General features: G+C 44.1%; 1 protein-coding gene across 1 annotated transcript; it reads right to left on the bottom strand.

Annotated features, from left to right (window-relative positions):
- Nucleotides 1-2,106: 2,106 nt before the first annotated feature.
- LOC110090059 (cytochrome P450 2J5) lies at nucleotides 2,107-21,513 on the bottom strand. The gene is made up of 8 exons (XM_020813517.3): nucleotides 21,396-21,513; nucleotides 16,640-16,789; nucleotides 14,705-14,865; nucleotides 12,564-12,740; nucleotides 9,315-9,456; nucleotides 6,939-7,126; nucleotides 5,841-5,982; nucleotides 2,107-2,839 (listed from the first exon to the last, which is right to left on the bottom strand). The coding sequence occupies exons 2-8, from the start codon at nucleotides 16,728-16,730 to the stop codon at nucleotides 2,661-2,663; spliced, it is 1,080 nt and encodes a 359-aa protein (XP_020669176.3). The 5' UTR covers nucleotides 16,731-16,789; nucleotides 21,396-21,513; the 3' UTR covers nucleotides 2,107-2,660.
- Nucleotides 21,514-21,906: the final 393 nt, after the last annotated feature.

The following is a 21,906-nucleotide window of genomic DNA, read 5'->3' as shown; positions in this document are numbered from 1 at the left end:
TTTTGGTCAGCCTGAGCTCCCTTAAATGAGATGCATCTCAAAGATTGGAGTGTGTGTTTTCAGTAGTCCTTTGCTTGGCTGTTTTGATAAGCAAGGAACCGTTTGTTTCCGTATATAAGACGCTACTTTTTCCTAAAATCATTACACTAAAAATTGAGGGGTGTCTTTTACACAGAAGTAAACTGAGATAGCTGAGGAGAGAACAAAACAGCCTGTACCTTGCCTCTGTAAACAGGCTTCCTTCGGTCACCAGGCTTAGCTTCCTACAGTCAGGAAACTCAGCTTCCTCCAATCATGAGCCTTATGGAACTGATATCAGCTGGTGCTGAACAAACTAATTGGAACACGCCTCGTCGGAGGTGGAGCCTGTAGGCTCTGAAGCAACAGGGACTCAAAGTTTTCTTAATTTGGACGTTAGAAAAGGGGGGGTAGTCTTATAAAGAGGGGTGTGTTATGAACAGAAAAATACGATATATGCAAATTGGTGCTCTTGAGATATTTTGGATATTTTTGATCACAGTTGTGGTGGCTGGGGGTTATAGGAGAGACATTAAATTGATTGTCATTGTGCTTGGCTACATCCAGTAGCTGTAAGTTGTATCAATGAGTAGCTTGTAACGGTAAGTTTGAGGTAAGGTGATAATCCTTTCTCCAAAAATTTTCCCCTGTTCTGAACTGCTTTTTCTGGCCCATTATTTGCAATGGCTTGAGGCAGAAGTGGACGACCTGAAGCCCCCAGCATCTCTTGGCCCTTGCTGTCTACAAGGAGAACAAGAGGTGTGTGTGAGTGGGTAGATATTTGGGATGTGTGTGTAGGTAGGTGTCAAAGGGTGGGAAACAGAGGGATGGCAGTTGTGGTGGTGATCTTATTTCATTACAAAATTTCAAGAGAGAAAAAGGCCTGCGTCCATTTGGTCCATCCAACTAGGGTAGACCCTAGTTGGCTCTACCCAACTAGGGTAGAGCCCTCAAATCAGTAGGATTTGCATACATGTTGAGTCATGATGGGGAGAAAATTGACTTCATAGCTCTATTCTCATTGAAGACCTCTTTCAGCCTCTCTTAGGGGAACCAGACCTCACAGGATCAAAGGCCTTCTGATTAGCAGGAACTGTCATCATCCACCACCAAGCCTACCTCTCTGTTCCGTTAGGGGAGGAGAAGACGGTGGCCACAGCTGTGGGGCACAGCAGCTGCCAGAAGGTGGAAGCTTTGTATTACCCTCATGCCCTTCATCTTTAGAAAGCTTTGCTTCAATGGATTCTTGGCATTAAGACGCAGTGGGAAGAACGGCCAAAGAAATCACCCGCATTCCTACAGGCCCCCTCAGAGCAAAGAATTCCCAAGACATCTGCCTCAGGCAGCAAAAATGTGGTGGTGTTTTTGCCATATATCTTGTGAATGTGCATCTCTGCAATTTGGAGGCAATTGTTTGGATCCCATCATGTTGCCATTTTGTTTTCTTCTTCTTCTTCTTCTTCTTCTTCTTCTTCTTCATCATCATCATCATCATCATCATCATCATCATCATCATCATCCTGTGCCATCAAGTCAATTCAGACTTCCAGTGACATTTTACATTTTTCCGGGTTTTCCAAGTAGAAAATACACAGAAGTTGTTTATTATTCCCTTCTTCTGTGGGGGGGGGCATCCTGGGACTGTGTAACTTGCACAAGGTCACACAGCTTGGTTCTACTCACAAGAAGCAGAGTGGGGAATCGAACTCCCAGTCTTTGGTTCCGCAGCCAGACACTTATGTTGTTGTTTAGTCGTTAAATCGTGTCCGACTCTTCATGACCCCACGGACCAGAGCACGCCAGGCCCTCCTGTCTTCCATTGCCTCCCGGAGTTGGGTCAAATTCATGTTGGTCGCTTCGATGACCCTGTCCAACCATCTCATCCTCTGTCGTCCCCTTCTCCTCTTGCCTTCGCACTTTCCCAACCTCAGGGTCTTTTCTCTTCTCATGAGATGGCCAAAGGATTGGAGCCTCAGCTTCAGGATCTGTCCTTCCAGTGAGCCCTCAGGGTTGATTTCTTTCAAACAGACACCTATACCACTGAGTTAATAACTTGATACTTCTAGCAGTCTGGGAATGTGCTGGCAAATGTGAACAGAGACCCAGCCTACCCTGTCACCATATAAACCCCCAGGGTTGATGAGTTAATACACTGATCTGAATATGGGTGAAAGACAGTGACCACTCTGTTGGTCTGAGGTAGTGTCAGGGGGCCACACAAGCCCACGGGTCTTGTAATGCAGGCCTAACCTGGATGTGATATTGATCTTAGTTACCATTTCAATATAATACCAGTTTAAATTCTTTTTAAATATGTGTACACTTCCTGTTTTAGCTTTTAAATACTGTTTTAATGATGTAAGCTGCCTTGGATCCTTTTGGGAAGAAAGGCTGCACAGAAATATTTTAAATAAAATAAATAAATAAATAATAACCAGGAACTTTTCAAACCACCTATATGTTAAAGTCTAACCAATGGGCCACACACCCGTGTTACACAGCCGTGCATCAGCGGAAGTGTGAACTGGAGAAATAAAGGAACAACGGGTGAAGTTTGAGCAGAAGGAGATTTAAAATGCACGGCAGCAAATTATCAGCCGCTCCGTTTTTCTTTCTTGCGACGGTCTTTGAGGCACCGCAGTTTAACGAGGAACAGCACAGATCTTAAACGGCCCAGGGTGTGCCACGGAACCAATGACGGGATGGACAGCTTTGCCTTTTCCTCCCTCTGGCGACTGGAAAGTAAATGCTTTCACGAGGGAGGTGAACATAACAAAGAGCTCGCTCTGAGCCAGCTGCCTCCCCAGGCATGCTCGGCATCCTGTGGAAAGAAGACAAAGCAGGAGGTAATGCATATCTCATACCTGTGCGACTGTTTCTTTACCTGGGGACTTAACACGAAGCTATCCTTAGAGCCCATGCCACACAGGTGAACTTACCTGCGTCATCTGGCACATCATTTCTTGTTTACTGGAATTCACTTGTGAGTCAATATCAATAGAATCAAGCCTTAGTTTTCTAATATAGAAAGTAGCCCTGGCTTAGGTGTGTTGGGGGGAATTTTGATCATCACACAAAAATAATGTGTGAGGAAACTTCAGTGTTTCCAAGATACGGCAGCCAGACTGCTGACTGGGGCTGGTTACAGGGATCACATAACCCCCCCCCCCCCCGTTACAGCAGCTCCACTGGCTCACAATCTCTTTCTGCGCACAATTCAAGGTGTCGGTTCTAACCTATAAAGCCATCCATGGCCTGGGTCCAAGCTATCTCAAAGACCGCTTCTCCCATGATGAGCCAGCTCGAGTGTTAAGATCATCAGAAGACGCCTTTCTCTGAATTGAGCTTTGTTATGTAAACTGCTTCCTAACATTGTGCTTTGTGTGTTATTTATTGTTTTGAAATTTATAAAGTCATTTTTATATAATATATTGATGTCATATTTTATGGGGGAATGGGGCCTTTTTCTCCCTTGTGGTTTTAAAAAGAAACACCCCTATACACCCAACTGAAAGTACAGACCTTCACCATCACAAGCTCCAAAACTGTGCCCCCCCCGCCAAAAGTTGAAAAATGTCTTCATGTTCTTAAAAGTTCAACGAGAAACACAAAACAAAACAAAAGCCAAAAAGGAAGGAAGGAAGGAAGGAAGGAAGGAAGGAAGGAAGGGAAGAAGAAAGAAGAAAGAAAGAAAGAAAGAAAGAAAAGAAAGAAAGAAAGAAAGAAAGAAAGAAAGAAAGAAGGGAGGGAGGGAGGGAGGGAGGGAGGGAGGAGAGAGAGGGGGGGAGAGAGAAAGAAAGAAAGAAAGAAAGAAAGAAAAGAAAGAAAGAAAGAAAGAAAGAAAAGAAAGAAAGAAAGAAAGAAAGGAGGGAGGGAGGGAGGGAGGGAGGGAGGGAAGGAGGAGAGAGAGAGGGGGAGAGAGAAAGAAAGAAAAAAGAAAGAAAGAAAGAAAGAAAGAAAGAAAGAAAAGAAAGAAAGAAAGAAAGAAAGAAAGAAAGAAAGAAAGAAAGGAGGGAGGGAGGGAGGGAGGGAGGGAGGGAGGAGAGAGAGAGGGGGAGAGAGAGAGAAAGAAAGAAAGAAAGAAAGAAAGAAAGAAAGAAAGAAAGAAAGACAAGAAAGAAAGAAAGAAAAGAAAGAAAGAAAGAGAAAGAAAGAAAGAAAGAAAGAAAGGAGGGGAGGGAGGGAGGAGAGAGAGAGAGGGGGGAGAAAGAAAGAAAGAAAGAAAGAAAGAAAGAAAGAAAAGAAAGAAAGAAAGAAAGAAAGAAAGAAAGAAAGAAAGAAAGGAGGGAGGGAGGGGAGGGAGGGGAGGGAGGGAGGAGAGAGAGAGGGGGAGAGAGAAAGAAAGAAAGAAAGAAAGAAAGAAAGAAAGAAAGAAAGAAAGAAAGAAAGGAAAGAAAGAAAGAAAAGAAAGAAAGAAAGAAAGAAAGAAAGAAAGAAAGAAAGAAAGCCGTCGTCGTGGCCCTTTAAAGATGAACTGCTATATTTTAATGTAAGCTTTTGTGGAACATCATCCCCTTCCTCAGATAGATGAGTTTGAATTCAGAGACTTTATGCAAAGCTCTCATAACGCTACATTTAAAATCTGAAGGCTTAAGTAGATGAGACAGAGCTATCTGTCCTATCTCATGGACAGTAAAATCGAGGTTCTGCTGGGGAAAATACGCAAAGTTAAGCCTGCGCACAAGGACTCTTCCAGAGAAGTAGAGTTTTATCTGCTCTCCTGCCAAAGGTCCATGTCATTCAAGGCAGGGTCGATTCTGCAGATGTGAACGTCCTGCTTCCCTGCTTTGTGGCTTTTTGCTTTTCAACTAGCCGCCCGCCAGACAAGACAAGCCTTCCTTCACGTCCTCTTTCAGCCCCCATCATCTTCCTCCCCTTCAGCCCCATCCCTCAGCCAACATCTTCTCCTCACCCCTCCTGATCCTTCCTGTTTTCTCTCACCCTCACCCCTTTGCCCCTCTTCCCATTTTGGTGATTTACAGTATATATAAAATCCATGGGGATCTATGGAGACCCACGTTTCTCTGTATCCTTCCTCTGAAGTATCCTTCAAAATCACTGGTAAAGTCTATAATGAATGCCAAAAGCAGAGTGCCCTAAATCCTGTTGCTTAGTGTTGTGATTCACAGTGGGGACTTGGAGATTCAACTCTTTCATAACTCCCATTGATTCAAATGGGTCTGCTCTGAGACGTATTTTAGCATATAAATTGTAGTCGGAGTAGGGCCACGTGAATCAATGGAATTTACAGAGGAGCGGACTTTCCAAATGGCTACTGATTCAATGGGTTTACTCTAGTGCCATTTGCTGCACTAAGCAACAGGATTGTATCCATTAGATATAGGCAGTAATGAGAGTTAGAAGCAAGCTGAGGTTGCAGAGAGATGATGGAGGGGGTCTTTCCATGTCTCTGAAGTCAAACTTCAAAGGATGCTGGATGCTGAAGACCAATCACCAAACAAAGTAAACTAATACACCCACAACAAAAAAAAAACACTGATCACCATAATCATCCAATCTTCTGAACAGGACAAAAGCTGATCCCACAGCTATAAATTCTCAACTACCCAAGCACACTGCACCAGAGCACAGAGTTCTGACTCCTGTCCTCTGAAGATGCCGGCCACAGAGACTGGCGAAACATTAGGAAGAACAACCTTCAGAACACGGCCAAAGAGCCTGGAAAACCCACAACAACCATCAAAAGTAAACTAACTTGTATCATCCCACAGAAGCTCACACTGTGACCCTCAGAGGTTCACATTAGTAAGCAATCCCCTCTTTTAGTTGTGAGCTGCCTCTAATGCTTGTTTTAAGATTACCTGCTCCGAATGCAAAGAATTCATCTCTTGCCATATATTTTCCATCCTTATCCAAGAAGTGGCTAGGATTGAACTGTTGAGGTGTCTCCCATTGCTTGGGATCAAGGAGCACCGAGCAGAGATCTGGGAGCACCAGAGTATCCTGCAGAGAAAGAAAGAAGTCTCAGGAAGACAAAGATCCTAGAATCCTAGAACTAGAAGGGACTCCAAAATTATCCCCTGCCCCTTATCTTCTTGTTGTTGTTGTTGTTAACCCCTCCTGCAGAGGTTAAGCCCCTCCCAAGCGTCTGTAGATGGTATTTTGGTTACATGGGCAGTTGGAGCATGATGATCAGTTCTGGGGGAACACATTCCCACATTACTCCTTCTCCTCCACCACCTGGTCATCCTCCAAATTCTATTTTTAATTTTATTTTGTTCATATATGAGACCCATCACCTTATTGCTGAGTCCTCACTATTTTTACTTTTCTCATATTTATGCCTCATAAGAGGATTGCCAGAGGCAGGACCAGAGGAAGGAAGAATCGGCGGAGGCAGGACTAGAGGAAGGAAGGAAAGAAGTGGGGGCTGTGGAGTGGAAGGCAAATTACACTGCATCCAGTATGAACAGTGAAGTCCTAAATCAATCCACAGATCTTGGGTGAGCACTGGCTGCAATTTCAAATATAATACAGGCTGCTAATCAAATTGTAGCAAAACGGAGTCACCTTGATTTCACTTTCCAGTGTAGTTGCACCCTAAGTCACATAAGCCTAGCATTGCGGGGAAGGAAGGCCCCAGCCTTGCATGCATTTGCATCTGGCAATAACTATGCACTCAACCCAATGGGTACATGCTAAAGTTCCTATGCACAGCTGGAGCCCCTTTGTGACTACAACTAAGCCGCATGAAAATGTTAAAGCAGTGATTCCTTTTTTAAAAATCACCCCCATGATCTGATCACCCTTACCTTTTCTTCAATATATTGGATAGACACATATTTTACTTTACTGAGCCATAACTGATCCCTCCTGACTAACAATGATCTAGTACACTCCTCCTCACCCCATCCATTTTCTTGGGAAGCAGGGTGACACCAATATAAAATATCACATACTTTTGGAATAAAATGGCCAAACAGATTTAAATCTTGGATGGAGAGTCTGGGTAGGCCAAATAATGCAACAGTGCTGAAGCGCTGGATCTCATGGATCACGGCACGGGTGTAGGGCAGTTTCTTCCGATCATCGTAGGAGATTAACGTGGGAGAATCCAGAGCACTTGCGATTTCCTTGTGGACTTTCTCTGAGGAAGAAGAAATAAAATAAGAACACTTCAATGCACAGATGTGAGAAGTATCATCTTCAAGAAGCCTTTCTGAGTTGAGTACATCAAGCTCTGTTTTGCTATTTATTCAAGTGGCAAAAAAAAAACCCCCAGAATTTAGAAAGTTCTCTTTAAAAAGATTGGATTTAATGGCATGCTGAAACCATACACTACTGAGCAATGTTAGGATGATACTCTGGGAACCATCCTATGGTTGCTTAGCTAAGGGTCTCTCCCACAGGATTCTATTTTATTCTATCTAAAAAGTAATTTTTCAAGCTCTGCTAAAAAGGTGAGACAGTAAACTTCAGTGATTCAACGTCTCTAGATAGTCTACCAAGAAATAACTGAAAGGAATATGCAGGACTGGAGGGAAAACTGGTGGGAGATGGGTTGACTCAAATAAGGAAGCCTTAGCTTTTACTGTAGTTTGCAAGACTTGAGTAGACCTGTTCATGGAAGATCTTTTGGAGATTGCAAATTCATAAGTGTCATAAATCAGGAGTGAGATGGATGGATGGATGGATGGATGGATGGATGGATGGATGGATGGATGGATGGATGGATGGATGGATGGATGGATGGATGGATGGATGGATGGGTTAGTCAATGGATGGATGGATGGATGGATGGATGGATGGATGGGTGGATGGATGGATGGATGGATGGATGGATGGGTTAGTCAATGGATGGATGGATGGATGGATGGATGGATGGATGGATGGATGGATGGATGGATGGATGGATGGATGGATGGATGGATGGGTTAGTCAATGGATGGATGGATGGATGGATGGATGGATGGATGGATGGATGGATGGATGGATGGATGGATGGATGGATGGATGGATGGGTTAGTCAATGGATGGATGGATGGATGGATGGATGGGTGGATGGATGGATGGATGGATGGATGGGTTAGTCAATGGATGGATGGATGGATGGATGGATGGATGGATGGATGGATGGATGGATGGATGGATGGATGGATGGATGGATGGATGGATGGATGGATGGATGGATGGATTAGTCGATGGATGGATGGATGGATGGATGGATGGATGGATGGATGGATGGATGGATGGATGGATGGATGGATGGATGGATGGATGGATGGGTTAGTCAATGGATGGATGGATGGATGGATGGATGGATGGATGGATGGATGGATGGATGGATGGATGGATGGGTTAGTCAATGGATGGATGGATGGATGGATGGATGGATGGATGGATGGATGGATGGATGGATGGATGGATGGATGGATGGATGGATGGATGGATGGATGGGTTAGTCAATGGATGGATGGATGGATGGATGGATGGATGGATGGATGGATGGATGGATGGATGGATGGATGGATGGATGGATGGATGGGTTAGTCAATGGATGGATGGATGGATGGATGGATGGATGGATGGATGGATGGATGGATGGATGGATGGATGGATGGATGGATGGATGGATGGATGGATGGATGGATGGATGGATGGAGTCATGAGAAGAAACTTCATTGTAACTATCAACTACAGATTGTATGCCATTATAAGTGACCCTGCAAGAAAATTTTTGCTATGGAGTGCTCCTGCTTAGAGTTCCAGATCAACCCTGTCTTTTCCCATAGCCCTCTCTTCTGTTTTCCACAATTTTTCACAGCTTTAAACCCAACTGTTGCTTGCATGAAGCCATGTTGAAATGTAGCATTAAAAGTGACATGCAAATGATTTTTTTAACAACACAGCAAAAGGTTTGGTCAATTCCTTTACATGGTATTTTCAAGCCTATGGATTGCTATGTTACTGTAAAAACCTAGCAAAAACATTTAAAAACATAAACAAGACCTGGTCCCTAAGCACGGCCTGTTTTGCCCGCTTCTCCACTTAAAACTCACCCCATCTAATTTTTCTATGTTTGTACATCTGCAAACCTTAGGAGTTCCTCCATGCTAAGCGACACATTTCTTTTGCTCATGTCTGTCTGTCTGTCTGTCTGTCTGTCTGTCTACCCCACCCATCTAGTGCCAAGGCACTGTTCTTTGGCTATATTGGCACTCAACAAATATTTTCACTATTAGCATATGGGACCTCCCCAGCTACGATGGTTTTGCTTCACCAAGCTTGAAAATACCATAACCATCCTTCCCATCTGTTGCACGAGCTCTCCTCACCTTGAATGTCAGGATGAGCCACCATAAGAAGTAGCGCCCAGGATAGCGTGGCAGCTAGGGTGCCCGTGCCCGCCATAAACAGGTCAGCAATAACTTGAACCAGGTTGTCTTCATTAAACGTAGTTGTAGAATCCATTTTTTCCTGTGGATGAGAAGGACACAGTTGCAACCCAAGACACTTAAGAGTTCTGTGGTCCCTGTTCCAGCTGTTCTGGTGTTTTTTTCCCTTTCGCACCAAATGCAGTGCTTGCAACTTTGTTTGCTGTATGGGGTGGGATGGGGTATATTTTTGTTCACGATTGTGGAAAATTCAGAACTTTCTAATTTGGGGGCCAATAAAAGCAAAATAGACATGTTAATTTAGGAATGGAACTCAGGGCTATAAGCAAGGAACATCAACTAGGGCTTTGACCCAGGACACCAAAATCTAGAGGCCAATCGACTGGCGAAGGTTAGGAAAATAAACATCACCACCTCCTAACCCTATCTACTTTCCTTTCAAAATAAAAGCATTAACTTTCACTTCCTTAGCTTTCACAACAGCTAGGTTGGCAGGAGCTGGGACAAGCGACGGGAGCTCACTCTGTCGCGTGGATTCGATCTTATGACGGCTGGTCTTCCAACCTTGCAGCACAGAGGCTTCTGCGGTTTAATCTGCAGCAGCACCATGTCCCCTATCCTACCGTATACTAAGCAACAAAAAAAAAACCACAATGTGGTTGTTGTGGGTTTTCTGGGCTGTTTGGCCGTGTTCTGAAGGTTGTTCTTCCTAACGTTTCGCCAGTCTCTGTGGCCGGCATCTTCAGAGGACAGCACCATTAGATCCCAGCCGTGAAAGCCTTTGTGAATACATAAAACAGGATGCATTTGAACATGCTTCCAGCTCCACTGGTGGGGGCAAGTGAGGGACTACTGTAAAATTATAGATAGAGTGAAAAAAACAATGATCTGTCCTTCAAGTGCTACAGTTCTCACCAGGGACTCATCGCATTGAGCCTTAGGAACACCTTTCTAGTTATGCCTCCAGTTATGTCTACCCAGACTTAAGCTCAGCTCATTTACAAATGGATGGACCAAGAAAGTCTTTTTTTAAAAAATCATTGTTTCATGTCAGCTTCCTAGCTGTGTGTTTTGCAACCCTTTTTTTTTCACAGACTAAGGCACATTTGTGCAAATTTTTTTTAAAAAAATCTGTATTGGGGAAGAGGTTGTTTTGGGAAGGTTGAGCTATTCATGTCTTTTAATGCACACATTGGCCAAAACCCTTTTGCTTAGTATTAGAGTAGACCCATTGAATCAATGGGCATTTAGTACATCAACATCTCTGTTGAAGGAACCATGGCAGTACATGAAACATGCAAGAAGAACACACCTCTAATCAGATCACACAGAATACAGTTTGGAAAGATAACACACAGCGAGATTTATACATATATGTACATGTTTTTGTACCCTGAAAGAGTTTCTGTAAAGGAATAAGGCTGGCCAGGTTTTCCGTTGCCAAGGCAGGTTATCTCACCTTCCGGTCTAGATTTGAGAAGCAAACAGACACAGCTGGGGTTTGTCACTCCTCCCCCAGGCAAACACCAGGACCAGTCTTATGCAAATTGAACTCCGGCACCTGGACAGTCATTGCGCAATACCTTTTCCTCTGCAAACATTACAGTGGGGTCTCGACTTACGAACTTAGTCCGTATTGGAAGGCAGTTCTCAGGTCGAAAAGTTCTTAAGTCGAATCTGCATTTCCCATAGGAATGCATTGAAAACCATTTAATCCGTTTCTGCTCTTTTCGTCCATAGAAACTAATGGGAAGCTGCTATTCCGCCTTCTGCCACTAGAGGGGGATATTTTTTCCTTTTTTTCCTTTTAACCTAAGATGACTTAGCTTTTAAAAAAAAGGAAAAAAAGAGTTCGTAACTCGAATCTAAGTTCGTAAGTCGAGTCCATATATTCCTATGAGAGCGGTTCGTAAGTCGAAACGTTCGTATGTCGAGCCGTTCGTAAGTCGAGACCCCACTGTATTCCCTATCACTTTGGAAGTCTCCTTTCCACTCAACCTTGTGACCTCTTTGCAAGATAATGAATTATTTTCCTGTCAATACAATGTAACCATGTCTTTCAATAATTGCTGTCTATTGGCCCATCCTGTTGTAAAATCCCATCCTTTCTGTGATTCCCACTCCGATAAAGTTTTGGATTCGTTTGTAACCCCATCCCTTCTGCCAATAGGCCATGAACACCCTATTTCTCTATTTCTCCTCCCACTTCTTTGTACCATGAACTACCCATTCGTCCTCCCATTCCCTTGTGTAAACAATGTTATAAAAGTCCTAGTATTCCTATGTAACACACAGTTGTTCTTGCCTGCACTTGGAGGCGTGACTTCCATCATGCTTTTTATTTAGCTAAATAAAACAACAATCATTTAAACTCTCTCTCAAGTCAAGATTTATTGGCAATTAATTTTGACTTGGAAAGTCTAGGGGCTAGCTCCGACTCAACACTGTAATTTCTATTGATTCAAAGGGGCCAACTTTAAAAAGCAAAGCAAAGCAAAGTGTGCTGCTTATATACCGCCCCATAGTGCTTCAAGCACTCTCTGGGTGGTTTACAAGTTAATTATGCAGGCTACACATTGCTCCCCCCCCCAGCAAGCTGGGTACTCATTTTACCGACCTCGGAAGGATAGAAGGCTGAGTCAACCTTGAGCCGGCTACCTGGGATTTGAACCCCAGGTCGTGAGCACAGTTTTGGCTGCAGGACAGCGGTTTAACCACTGCGCTAAAGTTTGAGTAGGTCCGTTTTGAATCAAGGGAACTTACAGAGAAGTTGACAGCAAGTCCCTATTGATTCAATAGACCAGCTCTAGTGCAAGTAACTATGCTAAGCAACAAGTCTTTGGCCCTTGTTTGGTACCGGTGTGCTTCATTTCTCCAAAATGCCCCCCTCAGCCATGAAAATGAGTGAATTTTCTACTTGGGGTCTGATGCTTTTCGCCATGAGTCTTCAGAGGGGTAAAAAGCCTATCCTTGTCATGATGGTCCAGTCAGATTTCTCCTCCATCCCTGTTTGAGGAGAGATTGACCAAATGCACCTGCCCAAAGTTTGAGGTACCAGGCAGGCAGCAACCCTCCACCCAAATTCCTATTGAATCTCTAATGGGTGCCCCCCCCACATGGCTGCTTTGTGGTCTTTGGCTGAGTAGATCACATGGAGGGCAGTTGAGACACAGCCGAACAAAAGCTTACTCTGTTGATCTGTGCCAAGTAGAAGTCAGTGAAGTTCTGCGGTGCATGGGGTACCCCGTTCTTCTTATGTTTTTCCATCTCCTCCCTGATGAAGGAACGTACAAATTCACAAGAGGAGAGGGCTTTCTTGTGAGGTCCAGGAATAAGCTGCATAACTGAAGGGAGGAAGTTGTAGAACTGTGGAACAAACAAAAGAAAAGTTGTGTGGATGTTACTGAAATCTTCAACATGTGATCCTTGTGTCCCTGGTCAGTTGACATTCCTGTCTTGTGGTCCAGATTGCTCATATACCGATGACCCTCTTCCTTAAAGGCAAAGCCTGAAGATAGAACAAACTGTGCCATTTTATGATTAAATGAGGCATTGCATTAAGTACATAGGGTCTAGCTATAGTATCTTGCCTTTTTTTTATTCACAAGAAAAATGGGAGTGGAGAGCCTGAGCAAGAGTAGGCCAACCACTGGGAATGTAAAGAATACAGTAGGACTCTCTTATCCGCAGAATCGGTATCTGCTAATTCACTTACCCATAGTCTGAAAATATTTAAAATATATTTTTTTAAATCCCCAAAATATATATTATTAACAATGAGGTTACTTGAACTGGCCACTAGAGGAAACCAGAATTCATGCGATGTATAGCCTTCGCTATTATAATAGCGTTTGCTACTATCTGTGTTTTTCATCATCTGCGGAGGGGCTTGGAACCATTCCCCTGTGGACGTGGGGTTCCAATTGTACTTGCTAAATTCTTCCTTCTCATCCATTTCAGTTGCCTCAATAGCTTCATGAGGATTTTTCCAGCCTCCTCAAGCCTTTGCTCTTCCAGGCCAGACAACTATTCCGTCATTTCTTCAAGCTGTCTCTTTGTAAAACGAGTATCTTTTCATTTGTGAAAGAAAAGGGCACATATGCAACAAGCCGAAAGGGTCCGTCTGACTGCTAAAGAAGTGGCAAGCAAATACCCCCATTTGCATATAATCCTTAAAAGTCCATGCCTGAAAAAAGAGGAACCGTGATCCTTTTGCACAATGCAGGCTGCTTGCGTTTAAATCATTATCTTTCACTCAGATTTAATTGAGCAATTTCTGCTAAGCGTGTGCAAAATAATTGCCTGCTCTTGCTCTCCTCTCTTGCCAAGAGCAGCACAAATTTAGGTTTTATAGCCTACGGGCTATGAAACCTAGATCAACTTGAACTTGAGTCCTTCACCCTTTTGCAGAGAGAGGAGGATAATTCTGTGGGTTCCTTATCCTCACATATGTAAAGCATGTCAAACAGAGCTAAACTTTCTCTGCATGCCAGTTGTTTAGAGTAAGCCCACTCAAAGAGACACCCACCTACACCTGGGCTGAAAAGTAAAGCAATCTCTGTCTGTGCCTACGGAGGCTTTTCTTCTTTACTTTAACTCCTATGCGGGTGAGACTTTAGCTTTAAAAACCAGCTGGAGGGACACATTTCATTTACTTCCATACGCACCCGCAGGGGTGGCAGAGGGATTCAAATAAGTAATTTTTTCAGCCTCTGAGTAAACGACACAACTTTTTGGATCCTTTTGCAGAACATCTGCAGAATAGCTTGTCTACATGGGGAAGGGGGCAATTTGTGCCCAACTGTGATCTAGTTATAGGACCCAGTGAAGGAACAACGCTGCTATTTATTTATTCCATTTGGGAATAAATACACTCTAAAGTGCCAACCAGGTAGTGCCAGGAAAGGCCAAGCGCAGTTTGCTTTTGTTTTCCCTGTTCAATATTTATTTTGTTTTGTTTTTATTTGTATTTACATTTGTGTTGCTGTTGTTTTTGGTTATTACAATGGAACACTGCATTTTTATCTTGATTTTTGTAGAACTATTATGTCTGATTTTTTTGTTAACCTTGTAAACCACTCCAAGTGGCCTCGTAGCCAGATGGGTGATCCATTAAATCAATCCATGAAATAAATAAATGTTGTGTTTCATCATCAGAGAGCAAAGATGGGATCCCTGCAAAAGGCTGATTTTGCTTTGGAGGAATCCTACGTCTGGAGGGAAGACATAAAAGCAGGAAAATATGCATTTCCCTTCAAGTGTCCAGAGCACCGCAGCCATTTAAAAAAAATAGAACCCTCTTGTTTCCCGGGCAATCTTTTCCGACTCACCATCTCTCCAGCAGTGCCCTTAAATTTTGCAATCACGTCAAGGTGTTCAGTCAGCTTGTGCAAAGCTTCGTCTTCAACGGGGAGTGAATGTCCAAAAACGACATCACAAATGACTCTGGCCGCGGAACGCATGGTCGGCCGCGAAGGATCCAGTGGGCGTCCTGCAGAGAGAAGGGCAATCACAGCAGTTCCTTTCAGCCCTTAGGGAATAGAGACCACACCCCTACACCCACACCACACCCACACATGCTTTTTCCACGCAGTTGTACCTCTGGGTACAAGAGTATGGGGAGACTCCTTTAGTGCAGTGGTTCCCCAACATCGTGGCTCCTGTGACTCCATCCCGGAGCCTCCCCAGTACAAAAAGAGGGTTGTGCTGCTACCGCAACTACAGCCACCACCACCGCCTCTGTCTTTTCTCCTCCTACACAGGTGGGTGTCCAAGGGAATGGGCGCAGCTCACCCCAAGGTCTGAGTCTAGTCACTGGCTGGTGGTTAGGCAGGATCCTGGCCAGCATGCGGGGAGACCCACCAGCCAAAGGGAGTGGTGGTGGTGCGGCAATGGCAAAGGATGAGAGGATTCTGTGGTGCCGCTGGCTGCGTCTAGCGGTGTCCCAGGGCGCCGCGAGATAACATTTTGGGAACTCTACGGCTTTAGTGTGAATCCAGAACCTCTTACACACGGACAGGTATGATGGAGACTTGAAGCCTCCCTCAGCATTAAGACAAACAAAGGCCCAAAGGCTCCACAATGGTAAAAATCTGCAAACATAAGAATTACATGAGAAAAAAAGGGGAGCTAAAAGCATCTGGAGGCTCCTTGTTGTGGAGGTTCCTGGTTAATATTTCAAGATACCTGGATGCCTAAGTCCCTTGGCTGAGCTACTGGTAGTACCAGATCTACAGCCACAACTGGCCCTTTTCAAGAAGTTACAGGCAGATTCTGCGTAAGTTGCAACTCCAAGATGAAGTATCTCCATGCAGTCCTGTACTCAAGTTCTCTCTCTCTCTCTCTCTCTCTCTCTATCTATCTATCTATCTCTCTATCTCTCTCTCTCTCTCTCTCTCTCTCTCTCTCTCTCTCTCTCTCTCTCTCTCTATCTATCTATCTATCTATCTATCTATCTATCTATCTATCTATCTATCTATCTATCTATCTATCTATCTATCTATCTATCTAATCTCTCAGAACTGCAGAGCTGGAAGGGGCCCTAGGATCATCCAATCCAAACCACCAAGAGTGTGTTTTAAGCACTGTGGGGAGGCATATGAGCAGCACACTTTAATCTTTTTTTAAAAGTTGGGCTGGAGTGAATTCTATATACGTGGAAGGGTCACATTAAGTTTGCTCCCAGTGACCCTTTCCAGCACAATCAGACACGATTCTTTACTGCTGTCTCATCTCACCCTATGTCTCTCTGTAAGGATGTCTCAATCCAAAGATATTATATACAATGACAGCACAGAACGCCCATCGTCACTCTGCAATTAAATCAGCTGCTGCCTTCTCACCAGCCATTCCCGACATGCGCTGGATGGAGCGTCTGCCCGCCTAGATGGCCTTTGAGCATATCAAGCTCAGGATGGGTTGCTTGAGTGCTGCTCGGAGCCCTTGGAAACCCTCATTTTGGAGGATACCAGCCACAGGTTCTCCCACGCCACCATGGATTTGCGAGCTGTGATTTTGATGTCTCGGGATAACAACTCCAAGACAGTTGGCAGCCTGACTCAAGGGTGTTTGCCTAGAAGGTGGTAACATGCATTTTCAGGATTCATACTGTTTACACGTGACCTGCCTTACGACTGTAGTCCACCTCCTGCAGTGCCCTGTGGAACAAAGCAGCTGTTCAACACTGAAACAGCTGGTTGGCCAAAGTCAAAGAGGTTGGTTAGAAGAGCCACTTGCACATCATCTTTCAGCTGTTACATCCATACCCTTTTCCTGAGCAAAGGTCTCCACGAGCAGTTGCGCTTCCTTTCCTATTTGATGCTCCAAACCATTCTTCATTTGAACTAAGGTCAGCATGGTAGATTGGCCGAAATGTCTCTGCTGTTTCCAGGTGTTGCCATTGGAAAAAATTATCCCTGTGGACAATCAAGAATGATCAGTGGGCTTTGACAGGAATCCATGGGCACCCCTTAGATCTACCACCCAAAGCAAATTGATCTGCAACACTGAGGCCACTACGCTTTGCTGAAGCTTCAGCAGTCAAGGCCAGAGGTTACGCTGAATTGGGGAGGCAGAAAGTTTTTTTCTAAAAAAGGACATTCTCAAGCTCTGGAAGGGGTGACTCCATCCAGCGACTTTCACCAATACTGTCAATGTGTATCTGGCTGACTCAAGATCAAACTGTATGTTCCGCATAGCGTGGTTTAGAAGCACATTGGTGTTCCAGAGATTCTGGCAGAGCTTTATGCTCAAGCAATCCTATTTGCAAATGAAGCCCCTGTTTGCCTCCTGATGGCCAATCACAAAACAAAGCAAGCTTGCTGGCAAACTACAGGAGGTGAGAAGGGCTCAGGCTGAGCTCAGTCGGCGTCAGCGTCGAAGTCCAGAGATTTTGTACATGAAAATATTAGGGATGGGAGTCTCAGAAAAAAATTACTTCTGCATCCCATAATTTGGCAGAAACACTCTAGATGGAATTATGGGACTAAGTGTTTCTTATTTTTCTGAAAGTCCCATCCTCAAAATCGTTCGACTGCTCCTGATGTCTCTTTTCATACCAAAAGCTTTCTGAATTCATTGTTGAGAACAGAGAAGCTGGTTTAAAATACGGTGTGACTTATCTATTGAAAGTACAGTGGTGCCTCGCTTAACGGGCGGCCCGTTTAACAATGAATCCGCATAGCGATGATTTTTTTGCGATCGCATTGCGATGTTTTTAATGGGAAAATATTGCTTTGCGATGATCGGTAAGCTGTTTCGCTTATCAATTTTCGCATAGTGATGATTTTTCAACAGCTGATCGGTGGTTCCAAAATGGCTGCTGGGTAAAAAAAATGGCCGCCCGCTGTTTTCTGGGAAGGATTCCTCGCTTACTGGGCAGCGAAAATGGCCACCGTATGGAGGATTTTCGCTTAAAGGTGAGTTTTTTGCTCATAGGAACGCATTAAACGGGTTTTAATGCATTCCTATGGGCTTTTTATTTTCACATAGCGACGAAATAGCTTTGCAGTGATTTTTGCTGCACGGAATATCGTCGCTATGTGGGGAACCACTGAATAAACAAAAGACAACTGTTTTCCTGCTTTGAATCTTGGAGCGGGGAGTTGTATTTGAGAACAACGTTCCAGAGAAGTGATAAGAGACACTGGACAACTGCTGTCTTTGAATCAAATGTAAAGAAGTCTAGAGCGGAGCAAGTCAGATGTGACTCTGAATGCTTTACATTATACTGCACACAATTCGTGCGCCAACTGCACCCTTTCCTGGAGAGGCCTGATCTGGCCGTGGTGACACACCCCAGCTGGGTGATTATAATGCTCTCTATGTGGGACTGCCTATAGAAGGTGTCAGGGAACTTCACTGAGTCCAAAATGCAGCAGCCAAATTGCTAACTGAGGTTGGTCACAGGACTCACATAACCCCCCCCCATTGCCACAGCTCCCTTGGCGGCTGATCCAATTCTGGGCTGAGTTCAAGGTTCGAACCTATAAAGTCCTCAATGGCTTGAACCTAAGCTGCTTGAAAAACCACATCTCCCTTTATGAGTGTGCCCGGGTGTTTGAAGATCATCAGGAGAGCCCTTTCTCTTGATCCCGCCACCTTCACAAGAGCGCCTGGTGGAGACTCAGGAGAGCGCCCTCTCGGTGGCTGCTCCCAGACTCTGGAACTCCCTCCCACTGAAGGCCAGCCTGGCCTCGTCTTTGCTGTCCTTCCGCAAGCAGGCAAAGACCCTTCTCTTCAGGTTTCCCTCAGCGACTGGCCGCCTGAGTGGAGTTTTTAAATGGATTGATATACCTTGCTGCTTTCAATGTGCTTAGGTGTTGGTCATGTTTTTAGTAAAGTGCTTGTCTGATCTTTTTTTTAGTATTTGTATAATCACAGTTGTTAGCTTTAATATTGTCTTTTAATTATTGCAAGCCCACTTTGGGTCTTTTTAAGGAGAAAGGTGGGGTGGAAATGTTTGGAAGGAAGGAAGGAAGGAAGGAAGGAAGGAAGGAAGGAAGGAAGGAAGGAAGGAAGGAAGGAAGGAAGAAAGAAAGAAAGAAAGAAAGAAAGAAAGAAAGAAAGAAAGAAAGAAAGAAAGAAAGAAAGAAAGAAAGAAAGAAAGAAAGAAAGAAAGAAAGAAAGAAAGAAAGAAAGAAAGAAGGATGGGTATGTTGTTAACCGGTATTAATTGGTTCCAGCCTAGCTGACTGGATGAATTAATATTTGGTGCAATTAATGCCTGCAAGCCATTCAACATACACTGAGGCTGTTCAAACGGAGAAACAGCTGTATCAGTGCATGCTCTGAAAATGGCAAAAATGAATAATATTTTTCTCCAGTATGGAAGTCAGGAGTGAGTTTCAGAAACGATACCAAAGCCTGCACTTGCTCTCCATTTCTGCCATCTGCTGGAATAAAAGCTAAAGACTTTTTTCTTTGCTATTCCTGAGGACGGTTTTCACGTCATTGATCAGGAGCCTCTTAACTTCACTGCCACAGGGAGAAGACATGTGGAGTAGATTACAAGCTATGATGTTGTTATTCTCACGACCTTAGCCCTCTTGTTTAGCAAGTTATTGTTCTGTATTGAGCCTGTCTTTCCAAAGTAGTCAGGAAGATAAATGTGTTACTCTCTACTAAGCACAATGAATAATAAAAAAAATGGGTGCCCTCAAGTGGAATTCTGACTTACGGTGACCCTTTTCAGGATTTTCCAGCTAGAGAATACTCAGAGGTGGCTTGCCATTCCCTTCTTCTGGGGGTGCTCTGGGCAGCTTGACCAAGGAAGGTCACCCAGGCTAATTCTATTTATAAGAGGCATAGTGGGGATTCGAACTCCCAGCATCTAAAACACTGAGCTATCCAGCTAGCACAATTTGATGAAAAGTTATTGATAATTCACTCTGCCTGTGAGAAAATAGTTGGGGCGGTTGGCGGTTAGTGCCAGTTTAGCACAATTATATAAACAAAACAAAACAGCTAAGCACCAGCTAGGAATGTTTAAGAAAGGCTGACTGAACGATAGACAAGCTAATAAAAAACAAAAACTCCATAGAGATCTAGATATAGCTCAGTTAGATAGCTAGAAGAGAGGAGAAAACAAATTGGCGTCATGCTTTACAACATATGATTTTTATCTTGGTCATTTATGCTGCTTTGGGTAATAAATGTTCTCCTTAGAATTTCTGATTTTGCGCTTTACTTTTAAAAATATGACTGAAATGTCTTTTTCCAGCTGTACTTTTTATGGCTACACTATCTTTACATTTCTGAACCATCATTTTCTTGTACAGCAGGACCCTCTTATCTGCCTCTGCTAATTCAATTATCCACAGTCTGGAAACATTAAAAATATTTTTTCAAAAATATGTTTCTAACAATAAAATTACCAGAACTGGCCACAAGAGGGAGGCACAGCCCATGCTTTACTTAGTGTCGCTATAGGCATATATTTCCATGATGTCATTACCAGAAGTGGCTACAAGAGGGAGCCAGAGACCATCCTATGTACAACATATACAGTATTATTATAATAGCATTTGCTATAATTCATGTTTTTCTGTGGGGAAGGGGGTTTGGAACCAATCTCCTGCAGATATGAGGGTTCTGCTTTACATGAAATACAGATTAAATAAGAACATATAAAATAGCATCCGCTTGGCTGGTTCATGTTTCTACTCAGAAATAGTAGAATGAAAAGACAAAACTGTCTGGAAAAAAGAACTGTTGCACTCTGAGTGACAGACAACTTATACTTCTGCCTTTAAAAGGAATGAAGCATTTCTACAAAGATACCCAGACGAGATTTGCTATGTTAAAGTGCTAAGAACTGTCTAACTTCACCAAACAACATTATCTCTCACGCAATACCCGAACCAGGGGACATCCACTCCAACGGAGTGTTTCGAGAGTGAGAACAGAAAAAAAGAAAATATTTCTTTCCCCAGCGTGTTGTTAGTCTGTGGAACTGCTTGCCACAGGATGTGGTGATGGCTCTGTCCTAGAGGCCTTTCAAGGGGGATTGGACAGATTCCTGGAAGAAAAGTCCATCGCAGGTGGCAAGCCATGATGGGGATGTATACTCTCCAGGCTTAAAAGGAAGGGACCTCCAAAGGCCAGATGCAGGGGAGGGGGATCGGGAGACAGGGTCTCTCGTGGGCTCCCAGAGGCTTCTGGTGGGGCCACAGTGAGATCCAGGAAGCTAGACTAGAGTTATAGGAAGCTTGGCCTGTGAAATATAGGAACCTTGGCCTGATCCTGCAGGGCTCTGCTGATGTTCTTATGTTCTTCTCTTGTGGAGAGGAATGTCTGCCATGTGAGAGCGGGCTTTCTTCAGATCCCAGTTTGGGAGAGCTAAGGAATGGGGTAAAGTGTTGGGACCCTAATCAGACACGAGCGCTTCAGGAATCCCTCACCATGCCTCACAGCATAGTGGCTAAAACCTTGTTTCTAAAAGTTGCACCACCAAATTCCAATTCTGGATTTTAGCCAATGTGCCATGACAAGAAAGACGCTCAGCCTGTTTCAACGGCTTACCTTTTTTGTTTCCCAGTACTTTGAAAAAAGGGAGCACTGGTCGGCCGGATAATATTCCATAATCGTTGCTTAGCCCTTCTTTCACCGTTTTGAATCCAGTCAGGACAACCAGAGGGACGTGTCCTATCCACAAGGTGAAAACATCTCCATAGCTGCTTGCAAGCTGTAAGTGGGATCAAAGCAGACAAAAGAGAGGTTACACTTGGGACCAAACTCATGCATGAGCCAGTTTGCAATGTGATTCTACCCCCCGCCCATCGTGGCAGTATCTCGTTCAGGATATGATCCCACAGACCTATCGCTTGCATTTTGGACTACTTATAGCATGGTCTGCTGTGAGTTCTTTCCCAGGGATATTTCACACAACTCATGGGGAATAGCACTCCAGCCTTACCCAAATCTGTTCCCAACTGGGACCCTTTTGGTCCAGCAGTAAGGCTACTAGTTGCTGGGGTTGAACTAGGCTGGGGCGAATCCCCAATGGACAGAAGGATCACTATACGGGAGGTCA

This window comes from Pogona vitticeps, chromosome 3, assembly GCF_051106095.1.
Source record: "Pogona vitticeps strain Pit_001003342236 chromosome 3, PviZW2.1, whole genome shotgun sequence".
In the NCBI taxonomy this organism is placed as follows: domain Eukaryota; kingdom Metazoa; phylum Chordata; class Lepidosauria; order Squamata; family Agamidae; genus Pogona; species Pogona vitticeps.
The sequence above is the reverse complement of the archived record's forward strand: the minus strand, read 5'-3'. Positions and strand labels throughout refer to the sequence as shown.